The 20,804-nt window shown below is 38.2% G+C and overlaps 1 protein-coding gene across 3 annotated transcripts in view; it reads right to left on the reverse strand.

The window, feature by feature from the left end:
- Positions 1 to 463: 463 nt before the first annotated feature.
- The window catches only part of LOC122563202 (mitogen-activated protein kinase 14), a 75,444-nt gene continuing 55,103 nt past the window's right edge, over positions 464 to 20,804 (reverse strand). For 2 of the 3 annotated variants that reach the window (XM_043716755.1, XM_043716758.1), the window contains exons 10-13: positions 11,479 to 11,558; positions 7,853 to 7,931; positions 6,319 to 6,492; positions 464 to 1,343 (exon numbers count right to left, since the gene is read on the reverse strand). In XM_043716755.1, the coding sequence (XP_043572690.1) occupies positions 1,270 to 1,343; positions 6,319 to 6,492; positions 7,853 to 7,931; positions 11,479 to 11,558 (407 nt within the window). In that variant the 3' untranslated portion in view covers positions 464 to 1,269. Of the gene's footprint in view, positions 1,344 to 6,318; positions 6,493 to 7,852; positions 7,932 to 10,796; positions 10,877 to 11,478; positions 11,559 to 20,804 lie in introns of all 3 variants that reach the window. The other variant, XM_043716756.1, reaches the window with a different exon arrangement.

Here is a 20,804-nt window from a genome sequence, read left to right on the forward strand (position 1 = left end):
CTTTGGTTTCAAAGACTTGAACTGAAAGACCTAAAACATTAAAAACCTAAAAGTTGCTCGAAACTTCTCAAAAAATATTCAGCAAAGCCATTCATCATATTTGAACTCAGACCACAACACTACGAAATCAGAAACGTTTCAGAATTTATGCACTCCCAGAATTTATGCACTGCAGAAGCTGGAGATGTGAAATAAAGTGACTGCTAGAGAAGCTCAGCAAGTCTGGCAGCATCTGTAAAGACAAACAGAATTAGTAGAGTCTAACAGCTCTTCTTGAGAAAGCCAGAGAACAGACTTTCAATTCAAAACTTAATTGTGTTTCTCTCTCCACAGATGCTGTCAGACCTGAGTTTCTCCAACATTTTGTTTCTCTTTAAACCCAAGATCTAAGCCAATATTTAAATGTTTTTTCAAAGCTGGATTGTCCTGATACAGGAAATATCAACAATTTTCCAGGCAGAACTTATTTTTGAAAAAGCATTTGAATTTATTTCAGAATAGTTTTATGGTTTTACTACAACGTCACACCTGGCAAGTCACGGTCCAATTACAAAGAATTCTACAGATAGAACCAACAACTTGAGTAGTTATTAATATGGAAAATATTTTTCATAATTCTACTTAACTTTACACAAAAGAGAAGCATTTTAATACAAATAAGTAAATTTATCTAAATCTTGAATCTGTATTATTACATTCCCATTCTAACAAACAGTGAAGACATGCCACTCTTAGTTGTAGTAGTATTGCTGAACAGTCAAGTAGGTTTTTAAAATGAAATCACAATAAAACAATCACCCCTTTATGCTGTAAACAGCAAATATATCTATAAATTAATGTACATCCCATTTGTACTTTTTATAAAAGTAACAATTACTGCATGTAGGTTTCTTTTAGGTTTGGGTGGTTTCCGTACATGTAATTAAACATTTAAAATAGTATGCAATTTTGAAAATAAGGCATACAAATACACAAAAAGTTTACCAGTTCCAATACAAGTGCTTGCAAGAGATATAGTTAGCAAACAAACCAAGTTCACAGTGGACGACAACAGCAATATACAAAAAGCTGGCAATTGCCCAGGATTTAGCAAAACATGCAGGCTGTAGAAGAATTGTTATAAAAGTTCTATTTTGCCCTCACCCACAAACAATCCGTCATCAAGACCATGATAGGCACTTGATAATATTGGAAAGAACAAATCAGTCGAACTGGTTAAGTCCTCACAGTGATGCAATATAAAAGGATCATAGGACTGAAGTAAAGTTTTCATGGTGCCAAGTCCATACACTCTACTTGTAACTCAGGTGGCACAAAGCTCAGTACTTCTTCATAGGTTAATCCTGAAGATGGAAGAATAACGTATATTTTAAAGTTTGGATAAAAACATTGAAAGTTAGCCACATTATACACAAGATTCAAATAATATTTAACGCTTTTGTAGATATTCAATTTTGATTTACAAACAAACTCAAAGGACAAAAGACAAACTACATTCTACAAATGTCAATTCATACATATTCATAAACAGATCTATCGTCCTTGCAAAGACCTCCTCACTAACATCTAGAGGCTCGTGCCAAAATTGGCACAGCAGTCTCAGACAAGTTAAGCAACAGCCTGACAATCATAATCATGGAATCACACCTTACAGACATCATCATCATCATCCCTGGATATGTCCTGCCCCACTGACTGGACAGACTCAGCAGACGTGGCAGCACAGAGACATATAGTCAGAGAATTTCCCTAGGAGGATTCCAGACCCCATCAAGTCTCATGGCTTCAGGTGAAACACGGGCAAGGAACCCCCTAATGACTACCATGTACCATCCTCCCTCGGCTGATGAATCTGTACTCCTCCATGTTGAACAACTCTTGGAGGAACGGCTGAGGATGGCAAGGGCACACAATGTACAGTTGGTGGTGGTGGTGGGGAAGGTCTCAATGTTCAGCACCAAGAGTGGCTCAGCACCAATACTACTGATCAACATGGTCAGGTCCTAAGGACACTGCTGTTACACTGGGTCTACAGTAGGTGGTGAGGGAACCAAGAGAAAAAACATACTTGATCTTACCCTTACCAATCTGCCAGCTGCAGATACCTCTGTCAATCACAGTACCAGGAAGAGTTTTCCACCACACAGTCCTCGTGGAGACGAAGTCCCACCTTCACATTGAGAATAACCTTCATCTCGTGTGGCATTTGCTAAATGGGACAGACTTTGAACAGATCTAGAATCGCAAGATTGGGCATCCATGAGGCATTCTGGGTTATCAACAGTAGCGGAATTGTACTCCAGCACAATCTGCAACCTTATGGCCAAACATTTCCCCACTCAACCATTACATCAAGCCAGGGGATCAACCTTGGTTCCACGGAGTGGAGGAGGGAATGCCAGAAGCATCACCAGGCATACCAGAAAATGTGATATCAGCCAAACTGGACTACTTGCATGCCAAACAGCAAGGTGATCAATAGAGCTAAGTGATCCCACAACCAACAGTTCAGATTTACACTCTGCAGGTCTGCCACATGCAGTCATGAATGGTGGTGGGCAATTAAAGAACTCATTGGAGGAGGAAGCTCCACAAAAATCCCCACCTCAGTGCAAAAGGCTGAAATGCCATATGGATGATGCATCACTGCTTATGCCAGTGGTCCCCAGCTTTACAGCCAAATTCAAGAAATGGTTGAAGACACTGGATACTGCAAAGGCTATTGGCTTTGACAACATTCTGACAATAACACAGAAGACTTGTGCTCCACAACTTGCTGTTCCCATGACTAAGCTCTTCCAGTACAGTTACAACACTGTCATCTACCTGACCACTTGGAAGATTGCCCAGATATGTCCTGTATATAAAAAGCAGGACAAATTCATCCCAGCCAATTACCACCCAGTCTATTCTTGATCATCAGTAAAGTGATGGAAGGACTCACTGACAACGCTATCAAGTCTCACCTGTTCAGCGATAACCTTCACAGTGACAATCAGTTTGGATTCTGCCAGGACCACTCAGCTCCTGACCTCATTATAGCCTTGGTTCAAAAATGGACAAAAGAGCTGAATTCCAGAGCTGAGGTGAGAGTGACAGCCCTTGACCTCAAGGCTGCATTCAACCAATAAGAGACAAATCTAAACACTGGCCCTTGATGGTGTTACCATCACGGAATCTCCAACTATCAACATCCTGAAGGTTACCATTGAGCAGACTCAACTGGATTTGCCACTAACAGTAACTACAAAAGCAGGTCAGAGGCTAGGAATACTGCAGCAAGTAACTCACCTCCTGGTTCCCTAAAGCCCATCCATCATCTACAAAGTATAGTCAGGAGTGTGATGGAATACTCCCTACTTGCCTGGATGAGCGTGGCTCCAGTGTCAGTTTGGCAACATCCAGGACAAAGCAACACGCATCCACAACTATCCACTCCCTCCATCATCAACACTCCGTACACACTGTTGTTACTATCTACAAGATGCACTGCAGAAATTCAAAGATCCTTAGCACTTTCCAAACACACGACCAGTTCCTTAGAGAAGGACTAGGGCAGCAGATCCATAGGAACACCATCACCTTCAAAATTCCCTTCCTAGCCGCTCAACATCCTGATTTGGAAGTATCACTGTTCTGTCACCATCGCTGGGTAAATATCCTGGAATTCCTCCCTAACGACATTGTGGGTCAACCCACAGCAAGTGGACTGCAGCAGGGTCAAGACAGCAGCTCACTACCATCTTCAAGGGCAACAAAAGGACAGGCAATAAATGCTGCCTAGCCGGCAACACCCACATCCCACAAAAAAAGGTGAATTTAAAAAACTCAAGACTGACAAAGAATTCTCACTGATTTTCCAAATCATTTGTGGTAATAAAACATTGACCTAGAATTATTCATGGCATAAAAGCCACCTTCATAAATATTACATTCACAACTCATTCTCAAAAAACACTGATTTTTAAAAATGTTTCCACTATTTTGTATATACCGATCTATGGTATAAACAGAAAGCCTGTCTAGTGAATGTCAGACTGTGCCAATGCAAGAGCAATGCCAATGCATTCAAAGGATGGTAGGATGGTGGTGATGTCTTCCTGAAAGTGGAATGCCAATAGTGAAAAGGGTGTGTGGGGCCAGAGGATCCTGCCCTGCTATGCCATTATGGTTCTCCTGTAGCAAGCTTTGGTGGGTGGCATGGGGAAAAGAGAAGAATCAGTGAAATGGTGATAAACATCTCACCATAGCCTACACTGTTCAGAGCCTATAGCAAGATCCCACCCCATAAGTTTCATTTTGTTCAGCTGGAACCAAGACACTCATTTGTAGCTCTGCAGCTGATCTTCAGATTTATTTTTAGAAACAAACATATCCAGTTATTGGTTATACATTAATAGTCTTTATTTAAAGACTTTGTGATACTCTGAGATACACTTTAATGTCTATTTGGCTATGACCATCAAAAAACTAGCAAAATTGGAAAATGCACAATGGCATTTTTTTTTGGAAATTAATTAACCTAAAGTAAATTGTAAGTAATTTGAAACTACAAACAGGACACATTATGGGCTCTAAATTCACAGTTCAACATTCACCTAAATGTACAACTTATCGGGTCTGGACCAGAAGCTCACTAAAATGTAATCCCCATCTCTCCATTCCTGTAGAATTTTAGATCATATTGACCAATCAACTTGGTATTATATTGGAAGATATTTTCTTCCAGGTAATATGCCATATTTGCACACCTTGTTCTTGGTTGCAGGTTTCAAATTTTTATGTTCTAAAAACTTATCAATACATCAAAACACACTACACAAATGCAGAAAGATGACAAACTGTAAATCAAGTCTGCAAATTTTATATTTTAATGTTATAAAATATTGTTTATCTTAGAAGGCTTACTAACCATAAGGAAAATTGCAAGTGTGTGTTTGGGCTTGTTGTATGTTTGCCAATTGTAAAAACTCAACACCAAATATGAAACATTCCAACTCTATCCTGTCTGTAGTGTTTGTGTTTGCAAATAATGTTTGTACACTTTCCACAAGAGGGCATCCTACTTGTCCAAACTGGGACCTCTTAGGGCAGTTATTGGAACCAAGGATTAGTGATGCTAATGTGTATTTAGATACTTTATTGGTCTTAAACAGTAATTCAATCTCAACTAAGCAAAACCATTGACTATTATTTGTCCAGCAAGGGAAAATGCTGTAAAGCTTGAAGTCCTTGTAATAGATGTGGCAAAGAAGTTAATTGAATAAATTACTGGACGAAAACAGACTAAGCAGGATGGACAATAGTTTACAACACTTGCCTCAACAGTCTTTTGATGGTTTATCTGAATGTATACTATCACAGGTACACAATCCTTTAATCAGAAATTCCAGAATCCAAAGCTTTTAACCATGAAGTTATTTTTCTGCACAAGGCTGTTTGGTGTACGAACAGGTGACCCAATACCATACCCACTCGACGTCACATCTGAATGATGGGGGTCACTGCTTGGCCCAGCTCTGACAGGCATCGATTGTCTCAGCACCGTATGAGTCACATGTGGGTCTGTACTTGGAACTACATGAGAATCATGGCCAGTAAGTTTTTTTTATTTCACTGTGAAAGTGTAATTTATTCCGAAATCTGAAAAATTCCAGAATCCGATAAACAACTGGCCCCAAGGATTTTGGATAAAAGGATTATGTATACACATACCTGTACCCACAGTTTGTGCAGAACAAGTACAGGTCCAAAATCATGGGAAGTGTAGACCTAGGATTTTGCTTCAAATTTTATAGCGTACGGGTTTATCATGAGGATGGGCTAAGAAATTGATTTTAATGCAGTAAGAGTAAAACTCTACTGGTACTTTTCTGACTGCTGTGTTACCCTGCAGAGCATCACAATGCATGTGTGACAAGCTGAGCAAAAGTCCCAGATAGCAACATTAAGTACATTTCTTAAATAGGTGAACAGAACCTACTCTTCCACCAAAATCTGTAATGGTCTTCACTCAGTTTGATAATCTTCAAGATGGATCCAGGTGCAAATATATGCAGTGTACATTTCACAAATGTACAAGGTTCATGGATAACAAGGCTGTTTTATGAGTAGTGCAGTCAACTAAGGTTGTTCAGTAATCTTCCAAAATCATGGATATTTTATATCACTATTACATGGCTATTTGAGCAGTGAATAATTGCTAAGTCAGCCTGATGAGCAATGACTACAGGAAAAGTAATTTTGAGAAGGTAAAAGTTTATGAACTCTAAGCACAGCATTCCTACAAATATTAATTTAAAGAATAGTTTCACTTACTCTTCCATTCTTCTATTTCAAGATCTCTGCTTTCAAACGACTGATCATAAGGGTCTGCTTCAGGTTCATCATCTGGGTCATGATACTGAGAGAAATACGAATGAGCCAATGCTTCTGCTGCTGTGATCCTCTTATCTGTGTCCAGCACAAGCATTTTCTCCAAAAGGTCAACAGCTACACAGTAGAAGGAATAAAAACAGATAATACAAAATTGATTAGTTTTGTGTAATATTACAACCTAGCACTTTTCTATTTAATTCAAAGTTTGACACTGTTACATCAGTTGAGTTTTTAATGTCAACAAAAGCAAGCAGAATGCTTCAAAAAGCAACTGCAAGAAAGAAACATCGCACGCAAAAAAACTAGCAACTAGCCTTCAATGCTTGGATCAATTACATCCTAATTTTGAAGGAATTTTGAAAGAACGACTTCAATACCTCAGTACCTCAATGCAAGTTTGGAAGAAATAATTTGCTATAAGGAAAAACAATAGTGTTATAAGAATAGCTTAAAAACCTCAATCTCAAGTAATGTCTGATTAAAGAAAAACTCTTTCTCCTTTTAAAAAAAAATTCCTTAGCAATCTGCTTGAATGATAAATACAGTACAGCCTGTCATTTCTGCCAAGGACACGACTCTAATGTAGTTCCAAGTAAAGACATTTCTGAACCTGTTAAGGTTGGATCTTCATGACCCAGTCCTTAATCAAGAGACTAAATTAAGGTTGAACAGGATGCCCTACCAAGCCATAAGGAACAAGATAACTTCATGGAGACAAAATCAGAAGAATTACATAAAATATCTGTTGCATGCTAATAAACAACTAAAGTGACTGACACGATGTCTACAAGTACAGATGAGCTTCAGAGCAGTGGAAAAACACTTTAAATAGCAAAACATTTTTCCAAAGTGAATCCATGCTTGCTTTCACTTAACATTTCATCTAGCTCCAGAACACAGGATAGAAAACAGTAATAGTCAGTGACAGAGATAAATTCCTCTCATTTGTTTGGCTGAGACCAATAAACTGTTCACACCTTTTCTGCCTATTTAAATATTATCACTACACTGATAATAAAATGCTTTAACATCTAAACTTTTTTTTGGTAATTTATGACTTTAAACCAAATCTTACTAGATTATGTGAGTAGAAAAAGAGTAGTTGCCTGCCCAAAATAACTAGCATTAAGTATGAGACTCTTTGGCGATTGATTCCTACTGTGCAAGTTGGCTTCAATTTTCATTTTAGTTAGCTGCCTGTTAAAAGCAAGGAAAAGACTGTACACTATAGATCCACTGGAGGGAAACCAATGTCTCCAATTCCTAACAAGGAATTAGAATATCAATGTTTTCATCAATGATTACTTTGTAACAAAAAGAAAATATTAATATTAGAAAATCTACTCAAATCATTTATACCTCTCTTCCAGTTCCAATATGGCAAAGATGACTGAAACATTGTTTTACATTCAAATCAGGATTGGAAAACTAAGTTTATCTGACAAGATAAATGCACATTTAGAAATGCCATTACCTTGAGGATTAGCTCCAATGAATACATCTTCAAAGCTCTGCTTTGGCATGTGCTGTAAGGATTGTATATAGTTTCTAGCCTGCAGAAATAGTTTACATTGATTATTTTTGTCTTTTCACAAGTAATTTGTCCTCAATCCAAGCTGTTGTATCACTTTTCCTTGGTATTTTATGGAAGTATACTGAACACTAGTTGGTTGGAAGTATAATAATCAAAATACACGGTGCAACAACGCAGTATTTATATTTTAGGAAACTTATTTCACATTCACCTAGCAAAATCAATTTAAGTTTAGAAATATCCTGGTGAGAGTCCAATCAGTATTGTTCTTGTTCTGAATGTGAGACAGATAATATTTCAAGTCCACTTGAAAAGTGATACCACAAGCTAATGTTTAAGTAAAATCAATTCCAAACATTAGTAGGTTTTTAAAGAAAATACAATTAGACATGCCATAATGCAATCTTAAGCAACCACAACACTTCTCAACTGGTCACAAAGAAGGTTAAACACCAAGTGCTTCCCAAATTGGGGATTACAAACTCTGAGGCAGCAATGATCATTTGTCTCCAACCAACTTACAACAGCTGCACTTCTACTCTAGTTGGCTCCAATTCTCACAGCTCTCAGGTCTCCAATCCATACCCACAGCTGACCAGTCACCTCCATTTTCACAGGTATCTCTTTATTCCTCACCCGCTTTGACCTCCCACTGAGGGGGTGTCACAATTTCATTAAAACATAATAAAATTCTGATTAGATCCAATTTGCTGCAATGCTTCAATTAGATCACTTTACAGAACCTAAAAAAGTTTAACAAATATTGTCATGAAATTATTTGTAGAATCAAGATATTTGAGAATATTTGAAGTTCTTACACCCAATGTTTGACCAAATTTCACCACTATTAATTCAGAACACTAATTTTGCTGAACAGATTCCAATTTCCCAATAAATTCTGAACATAGAAATTCTTTTGGCTAACAAAAAAAATCAAATCAATCTGCTAGTGGAACAGTAATATTAAACATAATTTTATAAAATATCTCTCTTCACTGACTGATGCCTTCGTCAGCAGACATCAGGTCAAGTTAAGGACATGAGCATCTTCAGAATTAAATACATGTAAACTTAATGAGATACTGAAGTCAGTCAAGAAAGCTATGAACATGATTTTGTATATAGTGCAACTAATTAATCAGACCACATCTTGGCATACAGCAGAAAAAAAAATTCAATTCAAAGCTCAAAAGGAAAGACAGCATTGAAAAATTATTTAATTAGCTAATAATGATTCAACAGAAGTGACTGCAGATAAGCTGCATGTTTGGGGGGTGGGGGGCAGCACTGGGCCTATGGAAATAAGCTGCTGGAAAGTACCTAAATTTTAAACATCTTAGTCATATACTCAGTAAGCTTACAGTTGCATATTACTTGCGCAGAGATCTGCATAGGATGCAAATGAACAATCAAAAACAAAGTTGGACTTTAGATTGCAAATTAACTAGAAACTACAATTAGGAGGATTTTGTGCTTCAGAACAGAAAGCTAATTGTGGTGAGATTAATTCTTGACTAGGTTGAAGAACACACTATACTGAAGTGACTTTATAGATACTACTTGGTCCAGATGATATCATGGACTAGTTTCAACCACCTTTGGAAGAAAGAAAGTTTGGAAATTCCTTTAATATTTCATATAGACCTTGGCTTTTGCCTTAGCACTAAGGAAAGATGCAAGGCAGGAACAACGGTGGGTAGAAAGTGAGCAATATATATTGCCATTCATAAACCCAGGAACCCCAACATGCTTTGTAAACAAATCCTTGATATCAAATGATTTAGTCCTCACTTCTGCAGATCTGGAACAGAGATAACAAACAAGCTGGGAACTTAAGAGTAAAGTTGACTTTTAACCTCCAATGTTCGAGTACAGAAATAAGCCATTTAATATCATGGTATGTCACAGAAGAGACAGAGTGTATTATTTTTCTCAGGTACTGAATGATTATTCATTATGCTATCCATAAGCTTTGGAATAACAGGTGGTTGTTAGCCATTAGAGCAATTACAGAGCTTCCTACATTCGAAGGAATAAGGAACATGAAATATTTCACAAATATAGAAATTGGAATGAAATTATAATTTTGATTTTTAAATAAAATCTAAAAATAGTGATCATTCTTCCATATAAAACAATTCTTGGAAAGCCTCTCGTTTCCAATGTTAAAATAAAACAAAAAAACACAAGATTGCTTTCTGATTCCAGTTCAGCAAGATTACATACTTTAAGCATTCATAAGCAATGAATACATTGCCTGAGAATGTGGAGACTGCTTCACCGTTTCAGTGAAAATTGAATACAATTTTAGAAGTTTTACACCTCTCAAATTTCAGAAATCTTTAGTGTGCAAGAAAATATGCAAGAGACTTCCCATTTTCTTAAGGGTAGGCTCTTTGGTTGAAAAAAAGTGAAGAGATGAACTCCACAAGATCTAGACAATCCTACACTCCAAAAGGTTGTATAAAAAACAAGCTTTTAATTATTCATGTTCCATGATTGCTAAAAATAAACTTGGGAATTTGAACCAAATTATTGCCTGCAGTTTTAATCCAAAGAGGATTCATTTTTTGTAAATGAGTCCTCATTTAGCAATGGGCTTTCTAAGTGGTACATTTCTTAGAAATGTCAACAGTAAAACATTATACAATCATTAGAAACACCATATGGATATGTTGTCTCATGTCAAGTTGCTATATTGAAATCTTATTCTGCACACAAATTAACAAGAAAACAGAATACAATTTATCCAAAACAATAGCTAGGACCCATGTTTACTGAAATGTTGATACTAACCCAAATGGTCTATTAATCAAATACAGAAAATATGAATAGCAACACAAATCCTCCCTCTGAAGAGCTTTTAGCAGCCTGTCTGTCTCACCTCATGGCTGGGCATCCTGTTAATTAAGGCAGGAGGAGGGGTTCCTGTCAATCTCATGATCTGCTGAAGCTGGTTAATATCTTAAACGCCCAGGTCAAGGCGTTTATCCATTTTTCAAAAGGGTATGCCAAAAATTTGAAAAGCTGAGTTTTCAACAAATTTAGTAACCATTCTAATGAAATTTTTGTGTTGGAGGTTGTTACATTAGAAAAAAAGACAGCAGGATGCAGTAGAAAACAAAAAAGACACAAACATGCAGAGGCAGGGAAGGGCCATGACCAACAACCCAGCATGCTATGGGATTATACTAAATGGATGTTAGTACTAAATGGATGTTACTACATTTTCATATGGAGCACTTTAAAATCTAAGCAAATTACCAACTTTCAACGTTTTATATTTTCAAACTTTACTTTGAAAACTTAATTCATAAGACACCAAGGTACTTTTAATATTTTAAAACTTGTTGTTATGGATTAATATAAAATATTACCTGCAGTCTTAATTCTGTATCAACTAAAATCAGTGCAGCAAGTGGAAAACATTTCTAGTAGAAGCCAAACCATGCCAATCAATGTTGGTACATTTGTGCTTTGGTGCTTTAACTGGCAGTGCTGCAAAAGTGATTTACTAGGAGCGGTCAATAACTATCAGTGGAAGTACACACAATACATTAACTCACAGAATCAGATGATATTTTCATCAAAAGTTCTGGCCCTGGTGTTCCGACGAGCTGCATTATTAGCTTCAACTGATCAATATCTAACATTGTAACATAAAGGAAAACATAGGGGACAGGTTATAACAAACGGCCAATGCATTTTAGAGTTGTAACGATAATGGAATAGAGGAATCATAAGCCAATGTGCAGGTCATAAGTGATGAATTACTTCTGTTAATTTCTGAAAACAGAGGATTATGGCTTCGCAAATTGTACCAATTATTTTTGGAACAGTAAGATAATAGGTTTTACTCAGCAATACAATTCAACTCTAAGTAATGGATATTCTTATGCTTTTAAAGGACTACTTCATTGAAAAATTCAAAATACAAGTTAATTTAAGCTATTGTAGACTGAATGTGTACTTTTCAGCTCATGTCAATCAGCAGTATTAAGACTGTTACATTTCAAAATGTGTTAAAATGGACAGTAAATTCTCTCAAAGCCTCAGACTTGCTTTATTTTATGTAAATCTGTGCAATTTAAACACTGAGTCTGCTTCAGAACAAGTGCTGAAGATAGACTCAACGAATGAGTGGGAAAAAAAGAAAAGCGTAAGTATAAGATAGGATTATTTCAATGCTTTAAATTATTTGTAGATGTTTTGTTTTAACTTTGCTAATCTTGTTACTTTTAAAATACATTTTTATAACTTTATTCGAAATGGCAAAGAAACCAACCTGTGGTCATATTCGCAAGATGAAGGAAGCGGTCATATTACCGATACAACTCTAAACCAATGCCAAAATAAAAATACCCTATTCAGACACACATTTTACTCCATTATTTATTTTTCTCCTTTTTTCCCATTTCCAACACCTATTTCCTGGGGACTTTTCCACTTTTGCATTTACGGTGGCCATAATGGCAGTTACGTGTTAAAGCCAACCATTGATATTTCCATTTATGATATCCATTTCTAGTAGCATAGTGAAGACTGATGGCACTTGAAATTCAGCAGTGTGAAATGAGACCATACAGGATTTAAAATAAATTTTACTCCACCTCCATTCTCCAAATGAAATAAATTTCTGAAAGAAACAAAGCTTTGCAGTTTCACATTTCCCAGTGCTGTCTATTGATTCTAGATGTACTTCAGTAGAGTACATAATGACATTTAAGCATTCAATCAAATGTCAATATCATGATCTATAGATAATAAATTCCAGAATTCCTGAAAACAGTACATGTTTTATGGATATATGAAGTCAATCATTTCCTCTAAATGTACTCGAGCATAAGTTGTAAGAGCATACTTGTGAAGCAAACTGCAAAGTTGACTAATTTATTAAAAATTCAATCCAAATTTTCACCAAACCTAAAAGGGGCAGTGAAAAGTAAAGATGAGTCACAAAGTTCTCCATTACCTTTCAAAAGATTCATATTTTAAAATCAAGCATGCGAGATACATAGTAATTTTAAATCCCATTATAGTGATCTAAAGGAAATTTAAACACTTGCATCATTATTTCATCTGCTTCAACTGCAGACTAACATCCACATTCTGTCAACTTATTTTTAAAATTATAAATGTGGTTAACAAAGTGATACCAACAAGATAATTCTTTTAATGGCATTGATTGAAAGCTTGATATTACCCAGAACACCAGAGATAATTTGCCTATCCTTACTTGAAATAATGCCATGCAATCTTTTTACATCCACCTGAATAGGTAGATGGGACTACAGATCAATCAATATCTGATCCAAAATGTAGCACCTATGATGGAGCAATATTTCTTTGGTACTGCATTCAATGGTCAGCCTTCGGTTTTATGTGCTCAAGCCCTGGAGTAAGGCTTTAAGTTGGGACCTTGTGGTTCAGTGGTGAGTGCATGAAAAGCATGCCACTGTTTCACAGATCACAAATGCTAACATGTTTTAAAAATCCTAACTTATGCAAAGCTGAAGGCTAGATTCAGCACCAGTTGAGTATTAGTAAACTATCAACAAAAGCCCTTTAAAAAGTACCCACACCCAGTGATTAATTCTACCAGCAATGGTAGCTCCAGTGTCTTAAACATTCATGCTTTCAGATTCAGAAAGTTTAACATGCTTTTCAATCATAAATGTTATCAAAAGCAGTCTGATCTTTCTTTAAACACAACTAGTATTCCTAGAAATTTAATTTATGGCAATATTTTCTGGATTAAATTAACTGGCCTTATTATGAGGTCAAAACATTGAATGTTTTTAAGGAGATTTTGGGTTTGGGTGAAAATGGAACAGGGTACTGAGATGGATGATCAGCCATGATCATATTGAATGATAGTGGGCTTGAAGGGCTGCACGGCCTATTCCTGTTCCTTTTTTTGTTTCTAATAACAGGCAAACCAAACATTACAACTAATCACCACCTCAAAGATGAGCTAGTTGCCCTAGTTGATATGTACTGATTGAACTGTCCTCAAGGTTTGAAATTCCAAGTTGCTAATTTTAACAGCTCAGTGTTGTTTGGATCTTTGCTCACTGGATATCAAGTGCCTAACTAAAAAAAGTATTAAATATTTTAGTTGACATACAGTCTTAATGTCAATACATCAGAAGTCAATCCTTACTTCTTGAAGGTGGTTTGAACTTGAATTTGCACCCTCAATACTTATACAGTATGTAAGCTTGGTTAAGATGGCATGCAAAAGTTACCCCCAAAATTAATTTTGTGACAAGCTTTCAGAGGTCTAACAAGTAATTAAAATGTTTGTCTGAGCAGGATTGGGGTTAGTAAAGACAAAACACAAAGAAAGAATGAGTGTAAACACATGAAACTATGGCTCATGCAGAGACCAAGTAACCACAGTGTTAAGAAAACACTTTCCTGTCGCCAGTTATATGACATGCATAGTTGAGGTCAAAGCTGTGGTCTTCCTTCTAAGCAAAAAGATAATTGAAGCAGGAGAGTAAGTATTATATAATATTTCACTGAAACAATGCATCGCTCCATGCATAGAATGCTAACAAACCTACAATCAATTTTATGATTAATTTTGTAAATTATCTCGCACACAGATCTGGCACAAAAGCATAGTTCAGAAATGTTATACTGATTAATGAGTAAGGGAATCACTCAAAAAGGCATCATAAATACAAGTACAGAACAATGCAAATATAATTGCAGAGATGATTGATGGATTATGCAATTCAATATTCTACTGTTCTAAAAATAAAATCACTAGTGTTAAAAATATGCAGTGCTCAAATGAAAGACATGTCTAAAAAAATTGTCAATAGATTCAGGTCCTGTAGCAGAAAAATTCTAATCACAAACCAGTATTTACTCGCACATTGATCAGTTATAAAGTAATTCAGACATGAGTGTCTCGATCAAAGTTTGGACTCCCAAGCACTGAGGATGTCACCTAGACAGGGGACGAAACGTCTGCAACACAAATTCCCAGCTCAGCGAACAGAACCACAACCATGAGTGTCTTGAGTTGAGAACATTGAATTCAATACTATGCAATGGATAGATAACTTCTGAAATATTCACTTTCCAATACAGAATCAAAACGGAAGTAAAGTGTAGAAGTAATTAAAAAATGGTGTTTCAAATGGTGTCAATGTGCAGTTGGCATGGTCTTAACCAAAAACAAAGTTGGAAAAATAAATGAGTTTTGCTTGGAAATATCAGGACACTGAACTCAGTTTGACTGGTCACAAAACAAACTTGGTTGCTAACTTCAAAATCAGAGCCAGTGAATTGGAGCAAAGAATTAAATAGAAGCAAAAAAAAAAAACAACTTACATCCAAAACAAATTGAACTATTGTGTGAATAAAGATAAAAGGGAAACATTAAGGTCATGAAAGTAAAGTCATAAGAAAAGGAACTGCAAATTAGCATAGAGAGAAAAGAACTTGAGATTGATTGCTGAGACAGCTAACTGGACAGAACCCAGCCTATTTAGCAGTGAAACCATTAACCTTTAGGTCTGTTGTGATGGAATAGCTCACAACCTAGAGACATGATAATATGGTAAATTGTTTATGCATAAAACATATGCACATTTCTAAGTCAGGCATCTAAAAATTGAAAACAATGACTGAACTTGCCAGTTTTTCACGTTTTGCTTTCTGCAAAGTTTTTATGGAAGTTGGTATCAGCTTTGGCAAATTTGTGGCTGGGTAAACAGAACTAAAAAGCAAGCGGATAGAGTATAAAAGCAAGCAAGTGATGCTACACCTCTAAAAATCATCAGAGCACATTTGGAATATTACGCTGCATTTTGGGCTCCTTGTTTAAGGATGGATGGTAAAGCCCTGGTGACAGTACCAGGAACAAGGGATTTTAGATACAAGATTAGAGAAAATGGGCTTATTTTTCATGCAGCACAGGAAATTAAGAGGTGACCTTGAGGTGTTTAAAACTATGAACAATTTTGACAGAGAAAAGGAGGATATCCTGTTTCTAATAGTTGACATATTAGTAACTAGAGATGGAAATGTGTTGCTGGAGAAGCGCAGCAGGTCAGGCAGCATCTAGGGAACAGGAGAATCGACGTTTCGGGCATTAGCCCTGAAGAAGGAGAAATGGAGAAAGTTAAACCTGAGGGTCGCATGCCTCAGGCAAAGGGCAAGGCTGAGAAGGCAGGATCTTCCATAGTGCAATTTGAACCTGAGCTTTTGGCATCACTCTGCATTGCAAACCAGCCATCAAGCCAATTCGGACCCAAACAGGACAAACAGTACCGACTACAGCTCTCCTTCAAGATCCTCTGCTCCACGCTTGCAGCAATGCGCCAGCACCTAACCTCTGTCAGCCCTGCTTCAGCGGAGGGCCACACTCTCTCAGGATTGCAAAGGACCTACTCTGCACTACATCCTCAGGAGAATTCATACTCTCAACAAACATTCCAGAAGATTCCCCCGGCCTCTGGAACTGCTCGGACGCCATTAGCCATACGGCTGGTGCAGCTACCACCCCCACGCTCTTTGATGTCAACTCCGCCCCCATCATGGCCACTCCCACAACAACAACGTAAACCCCTCAATTCCTCATGCATCACGTGACATCACTTCCGCCCCTCATCATCGCTGATGTCACATGCTCAGTGACTTCCGCCACCCCTACTGCCGTGCCTGCCACCACTTCCGTTCCCACCGCCACTCACCTGCATTCTGCTGACACGCCCCCCACAGATCCCACTGTCATAATTCCCAGCCCCCAGAACCCTGAGGGGAACACCACCCCTGCTCATGACTCCACCCCCATTCCCCCAACCATCACACCCACTCCAGTTACCGGCTCCGCCCCCACTCCCAGCTCCACACCCTCTACTAGTCCTCAAGGAAAGTAGAGATTTCCTTTTTGTTACAAGATTGTTACATTTCTAAAATAGAAGGACAGCAGCACAGATCTCGCATAGCTTGACAAACTAATGATTTTGACTATTGGGATAGCTTTTAGTTTAATGGTAATTATGGAACTCTGCTAATTGTTTTCTATTTATTGCCAACAAACGAGACAACCTCCACAGAAAAAGGTTAAAAAAAATGCATTTAGTCCCTTTGAAATTTTGATGTTTGAAACAGTGCATGAGAAAATTCCCTCAATAACTTGAATCATTTGACTCAACAGCAAAACACTGCTTGTATTAGAAATGTAATACAAGTAAAAAAAAAAGATGGAAACACTTAATAGTCCAAGCATAATTTATAGTCAATGGCCTTCCTGATGACCAGCATTTTGCTTTATTGGTAAATTAAGTATCCAATGTGCAAGTCTATCACATAAATAAGATGTTCAAAGCTACAAAGCTATCCAAAATCTCCAAGCCCTGCTTATCTGTTCCACCTCTAGATAGGCAGTGCTGATCAACGTTTATGGTTCTATTGGCATAAGGGTAACTAGGGATAGTATAGGGCCCGAAATGTGTTGCTGGAAAAGCGCAGGTCAGGCAGCATGCAAGGAACAGGATAATCTTCATTCCTGAAGTAGGGCTTATGCCCGAAACGTCGATTCTCCTGTTCTCCTGTTCCTTGGATGCTGCCGGACCTGCTGCGCTTTTCCAGCAACACATTTTCAGCTCTGATCTCCAGCATCTGCTGTCCTCACTTTCTCCTCCTATTACCTTCATCCCCTCCCCCACTCACCTATTGTACTCTATGCTACTTTCTCCCCACCCTCTAGCTTATCTCTCCACCCTTCAGGCTCTCTGCTGCGCAGGTCAGGCAGCATGCAAGGAACAGGATAATCTTCATTCCTGAAGTAGGGCTTTTGCCCGAAACGTCGATTTTACCGCTCCTCGGATGCTGCCTGAACTGCTGCTCTTCCAGCACCACTAATCCAGAATCAAGCCAACTGACCTAGTTAATTTTATTGGAAGCATAGAAATTGAGTTAATGCAATAATTCAACTTTGTTGAGTAATGGTTAATTAGGTTGTATTTGGCAATACATTCACAGCAAGCTCAAAGCAATACTTAAAACACAAATAATGATTGTTTCAAAAAAAAAAAAACAGCTGGTCAACAAAACAGTAGAGGTCTTCATGTAAAGACTTTGTTGAGACATTAATAGCAGATAGAAATTTGCAGTACCTGAAACAGGCTGGGGTGGGTCATGGGACAAAGCAGAGGGACAAGAATTAGAGATGTAAGCAAAAGCGCAATGAGGTAGGTCTTTGCAAGTCTGTAGAACTTGTAGAGAAATGTTGTTCAAGAGATCTTCAGAACACAATATGAAAGAGAATCATACAGCATGGAAACAGACCCTTCGGTCCAACCTGTCCACGCCGACCAGATATCCCAATCCAATCTAGTCCCACCTGCCAGCGCCCAGCCCGTATCCCTCCAAACCCTTCCTATTCATATACCCATCCAAATGCCTCTTAAATGTTGCAATTGTACCAGCCTCCACCACATCCTCTGGCAGCTCATTCCATACACGTACTACCCTGCCCCTTAGGTCTTTTTTATATCTTTCCCATCTCACCCTAAACCTATGCCCTCTAGTTCTGGACTCCCCACCCCCAGGGCAAAGACTTTGTCTATTTATCCTATCCATGCCCCTCATTTTTGTAAACCTCTATAAAGGTCACCCCTCAGCCTCCGACGCTCCAGGGAAAACAGCTTCAAGGAGCTATGAACCTGCACTCCAAGGTCTCTTTGTTCAGCAACACTCCCTAGGACCTTACCATTAAGTGTATAAGTCCTGCTAAGATTTGCTTTCCCAAAATGCAGCACCTTGCATTTATCTGAATTAAACTCCATCTGCCACTTCTCAGCCCATTGGGTCCAGATCCTGTTGTAATCTGAGGTAACCCCCTTCACTGTCCACTACACCTCCAATTTTGGTGTCATCTGCAAACTTAATAACTGTACCTCTTTTGCTCGCATCCAAATCATTTATGTAAATGACAAAAAGTAGAGGGCCCAGCACCGATCCTTGTGGCACTCCACTGGTCACAGGCCTCCAGTCTGAAAAACACCACCACCCTCTATCTTCTACCTTTGAGCCAGTTCTGTATCCAAATGGCTAGTCCTCCCTGTATTCCATCAGATCTAACCTTGCTCATCAGTCTTCCATGGGGAACCTTGTCTAACGCCTTACTGAAGTCCATATAGATCTGCCCTCAAATCTTCTTTGTTACTTCTGTCCATATAGATCTGCCCTCAAATCTTCTTTGTTACTTCTTCAAAAAACACAATCAAGTTTGAGACACATGATTTCCCACGCACAAAGCCATGTTGACTATCCCGAATCAGTCCTTGCCTTTCCAAATACATGTACATTCGGTCCCTCAGGATTCCCTCCAACAACTTGCCCACCACCGAGGTCAGGGCCACCGGTCTATAGTTCCCTGGCTTGTCATTTCCACCCTTCTTAAACAGTGGCACCACATCAGCCAACCTCCAGTCTTCCGGCACCACACCTGTGACTATCGATGATACAAATATCTCAGCAAGAGGCCCTGCAATCACTTCTCTAGCTTCCCACAGAGTTCTCGGGTACATCTGATCACATCCTGGGGATTTATCCACCTTTAACCGTTTCAAGACATCCAGCACCTCCTCTGTAATCTGGACATTTTGCAAGATATCACCTTCTATTTCCTGACAGTCTATATCTTCCATATCCTTTTCCACAGTAAATACTGATGCAAAATATTCATTTGGTATCTCCCCCATTTTCTGTGGCTCCACGCAAAGGCCGCCTTGCTGATCTTCGAGGGGCCCTATTCTCTCCCTAGTTACCCTTTTGTCCCTAATATTTGTAAACCCCCTTTGGATTCTCCTTAATTCTATTTGCCAAAGCTATCATGTCCCCGTTTTGCCCTCCTGATTTCCCTCTTAGAGTATAAAGAAAATAGGAGTATTATTAAGGATTCACTCGATCAATCCTGTCTATACTGACATATGCTTCCTTCTTTTTCTTAACCAAACCCTCAATTTCTTTAGTCATCCAACATTCCCTATACCTACCAGCCTTCCCTTTCACCCTGACAGGAATATACTTTCTCTGGATTCTTGTTATCTCATTTCTGAAGGCTTCCCATTTTCCAGCCGTCCCTTTACCTGCGAACATCTGCCCCCAATCAGCTTTTGAAAGTTCTTGCCTAATACCGTCAAAATTGGCCTTTCTCCAATTTAGAACTTCGACTTTTAGATCTGGTCTATCCTTTTCCATCACTATTTTAAAACGAATAGAATATGGTCGCTGGCCCCAAAGTGCTCTACCACCGACACCTCAGTCACCTGCCCTGCCTTATTTCCCAAGAATAGGTCAAGTTTTGCACCTTCTCTAGTAGGTACATCCACATACTGAATCAGAAAATTGTCTTGTACACACAAAAAATTCCTCTCCACCTAAACCTTTAACACTATGGCAGTCCCAGTCGATGTTTGGAAAGTTAAAATCCCTTACCATAACTACTCTATTATTCTTACAGATAGCCGAGATCTCCTTACAAGTTTGTTTCTCAATTTCCCTCTGACTATTGGTTATCATTGATGAAGGATTAAGAAAGGGGAGCAAGGGAATCAGGCAACAGACCATACTGGAGTAGAGGGCATTTTCTGGGATGTAGGTTAATTATTAAGGATTAAGAGTTAAGGTCATTGAATTGAGAGGTAGGGAATCAATTATGGTAAAGAAGAACAGATTCCTAAGATCATAATATTTCATATAGAATGGGGAATAGGGTGACTGAACTATAAACTAAGTGGAAATAAAAATGTTGTAAAAGCCAGGCCGATGGATTTCAGGATGATCATTCTACAGCATTTTCCATCTGACAAAGTGTCAGTTCTTTGAAAATATATTTTGAAGTGGAGATGCAATATACTTCAAA

The sequence above is a fragment of the Chiloscyllium plagiosum genome, chromosome 26 (assembly GCF_004010195.1).
Source record: "Chiloscyllium plagiosum isolate BGI_BamShark_2017 chromosome 26, ASM401019v2, whole genome shotgun sequence".
Taxonomy (NCBI): Eukaryota; Metazoa; Chordata; class Chondrichthyes; order Orectolobiformes; family Hemiscylliidae; genus Chiloscyllium; species Chiloscyllium plagiosum.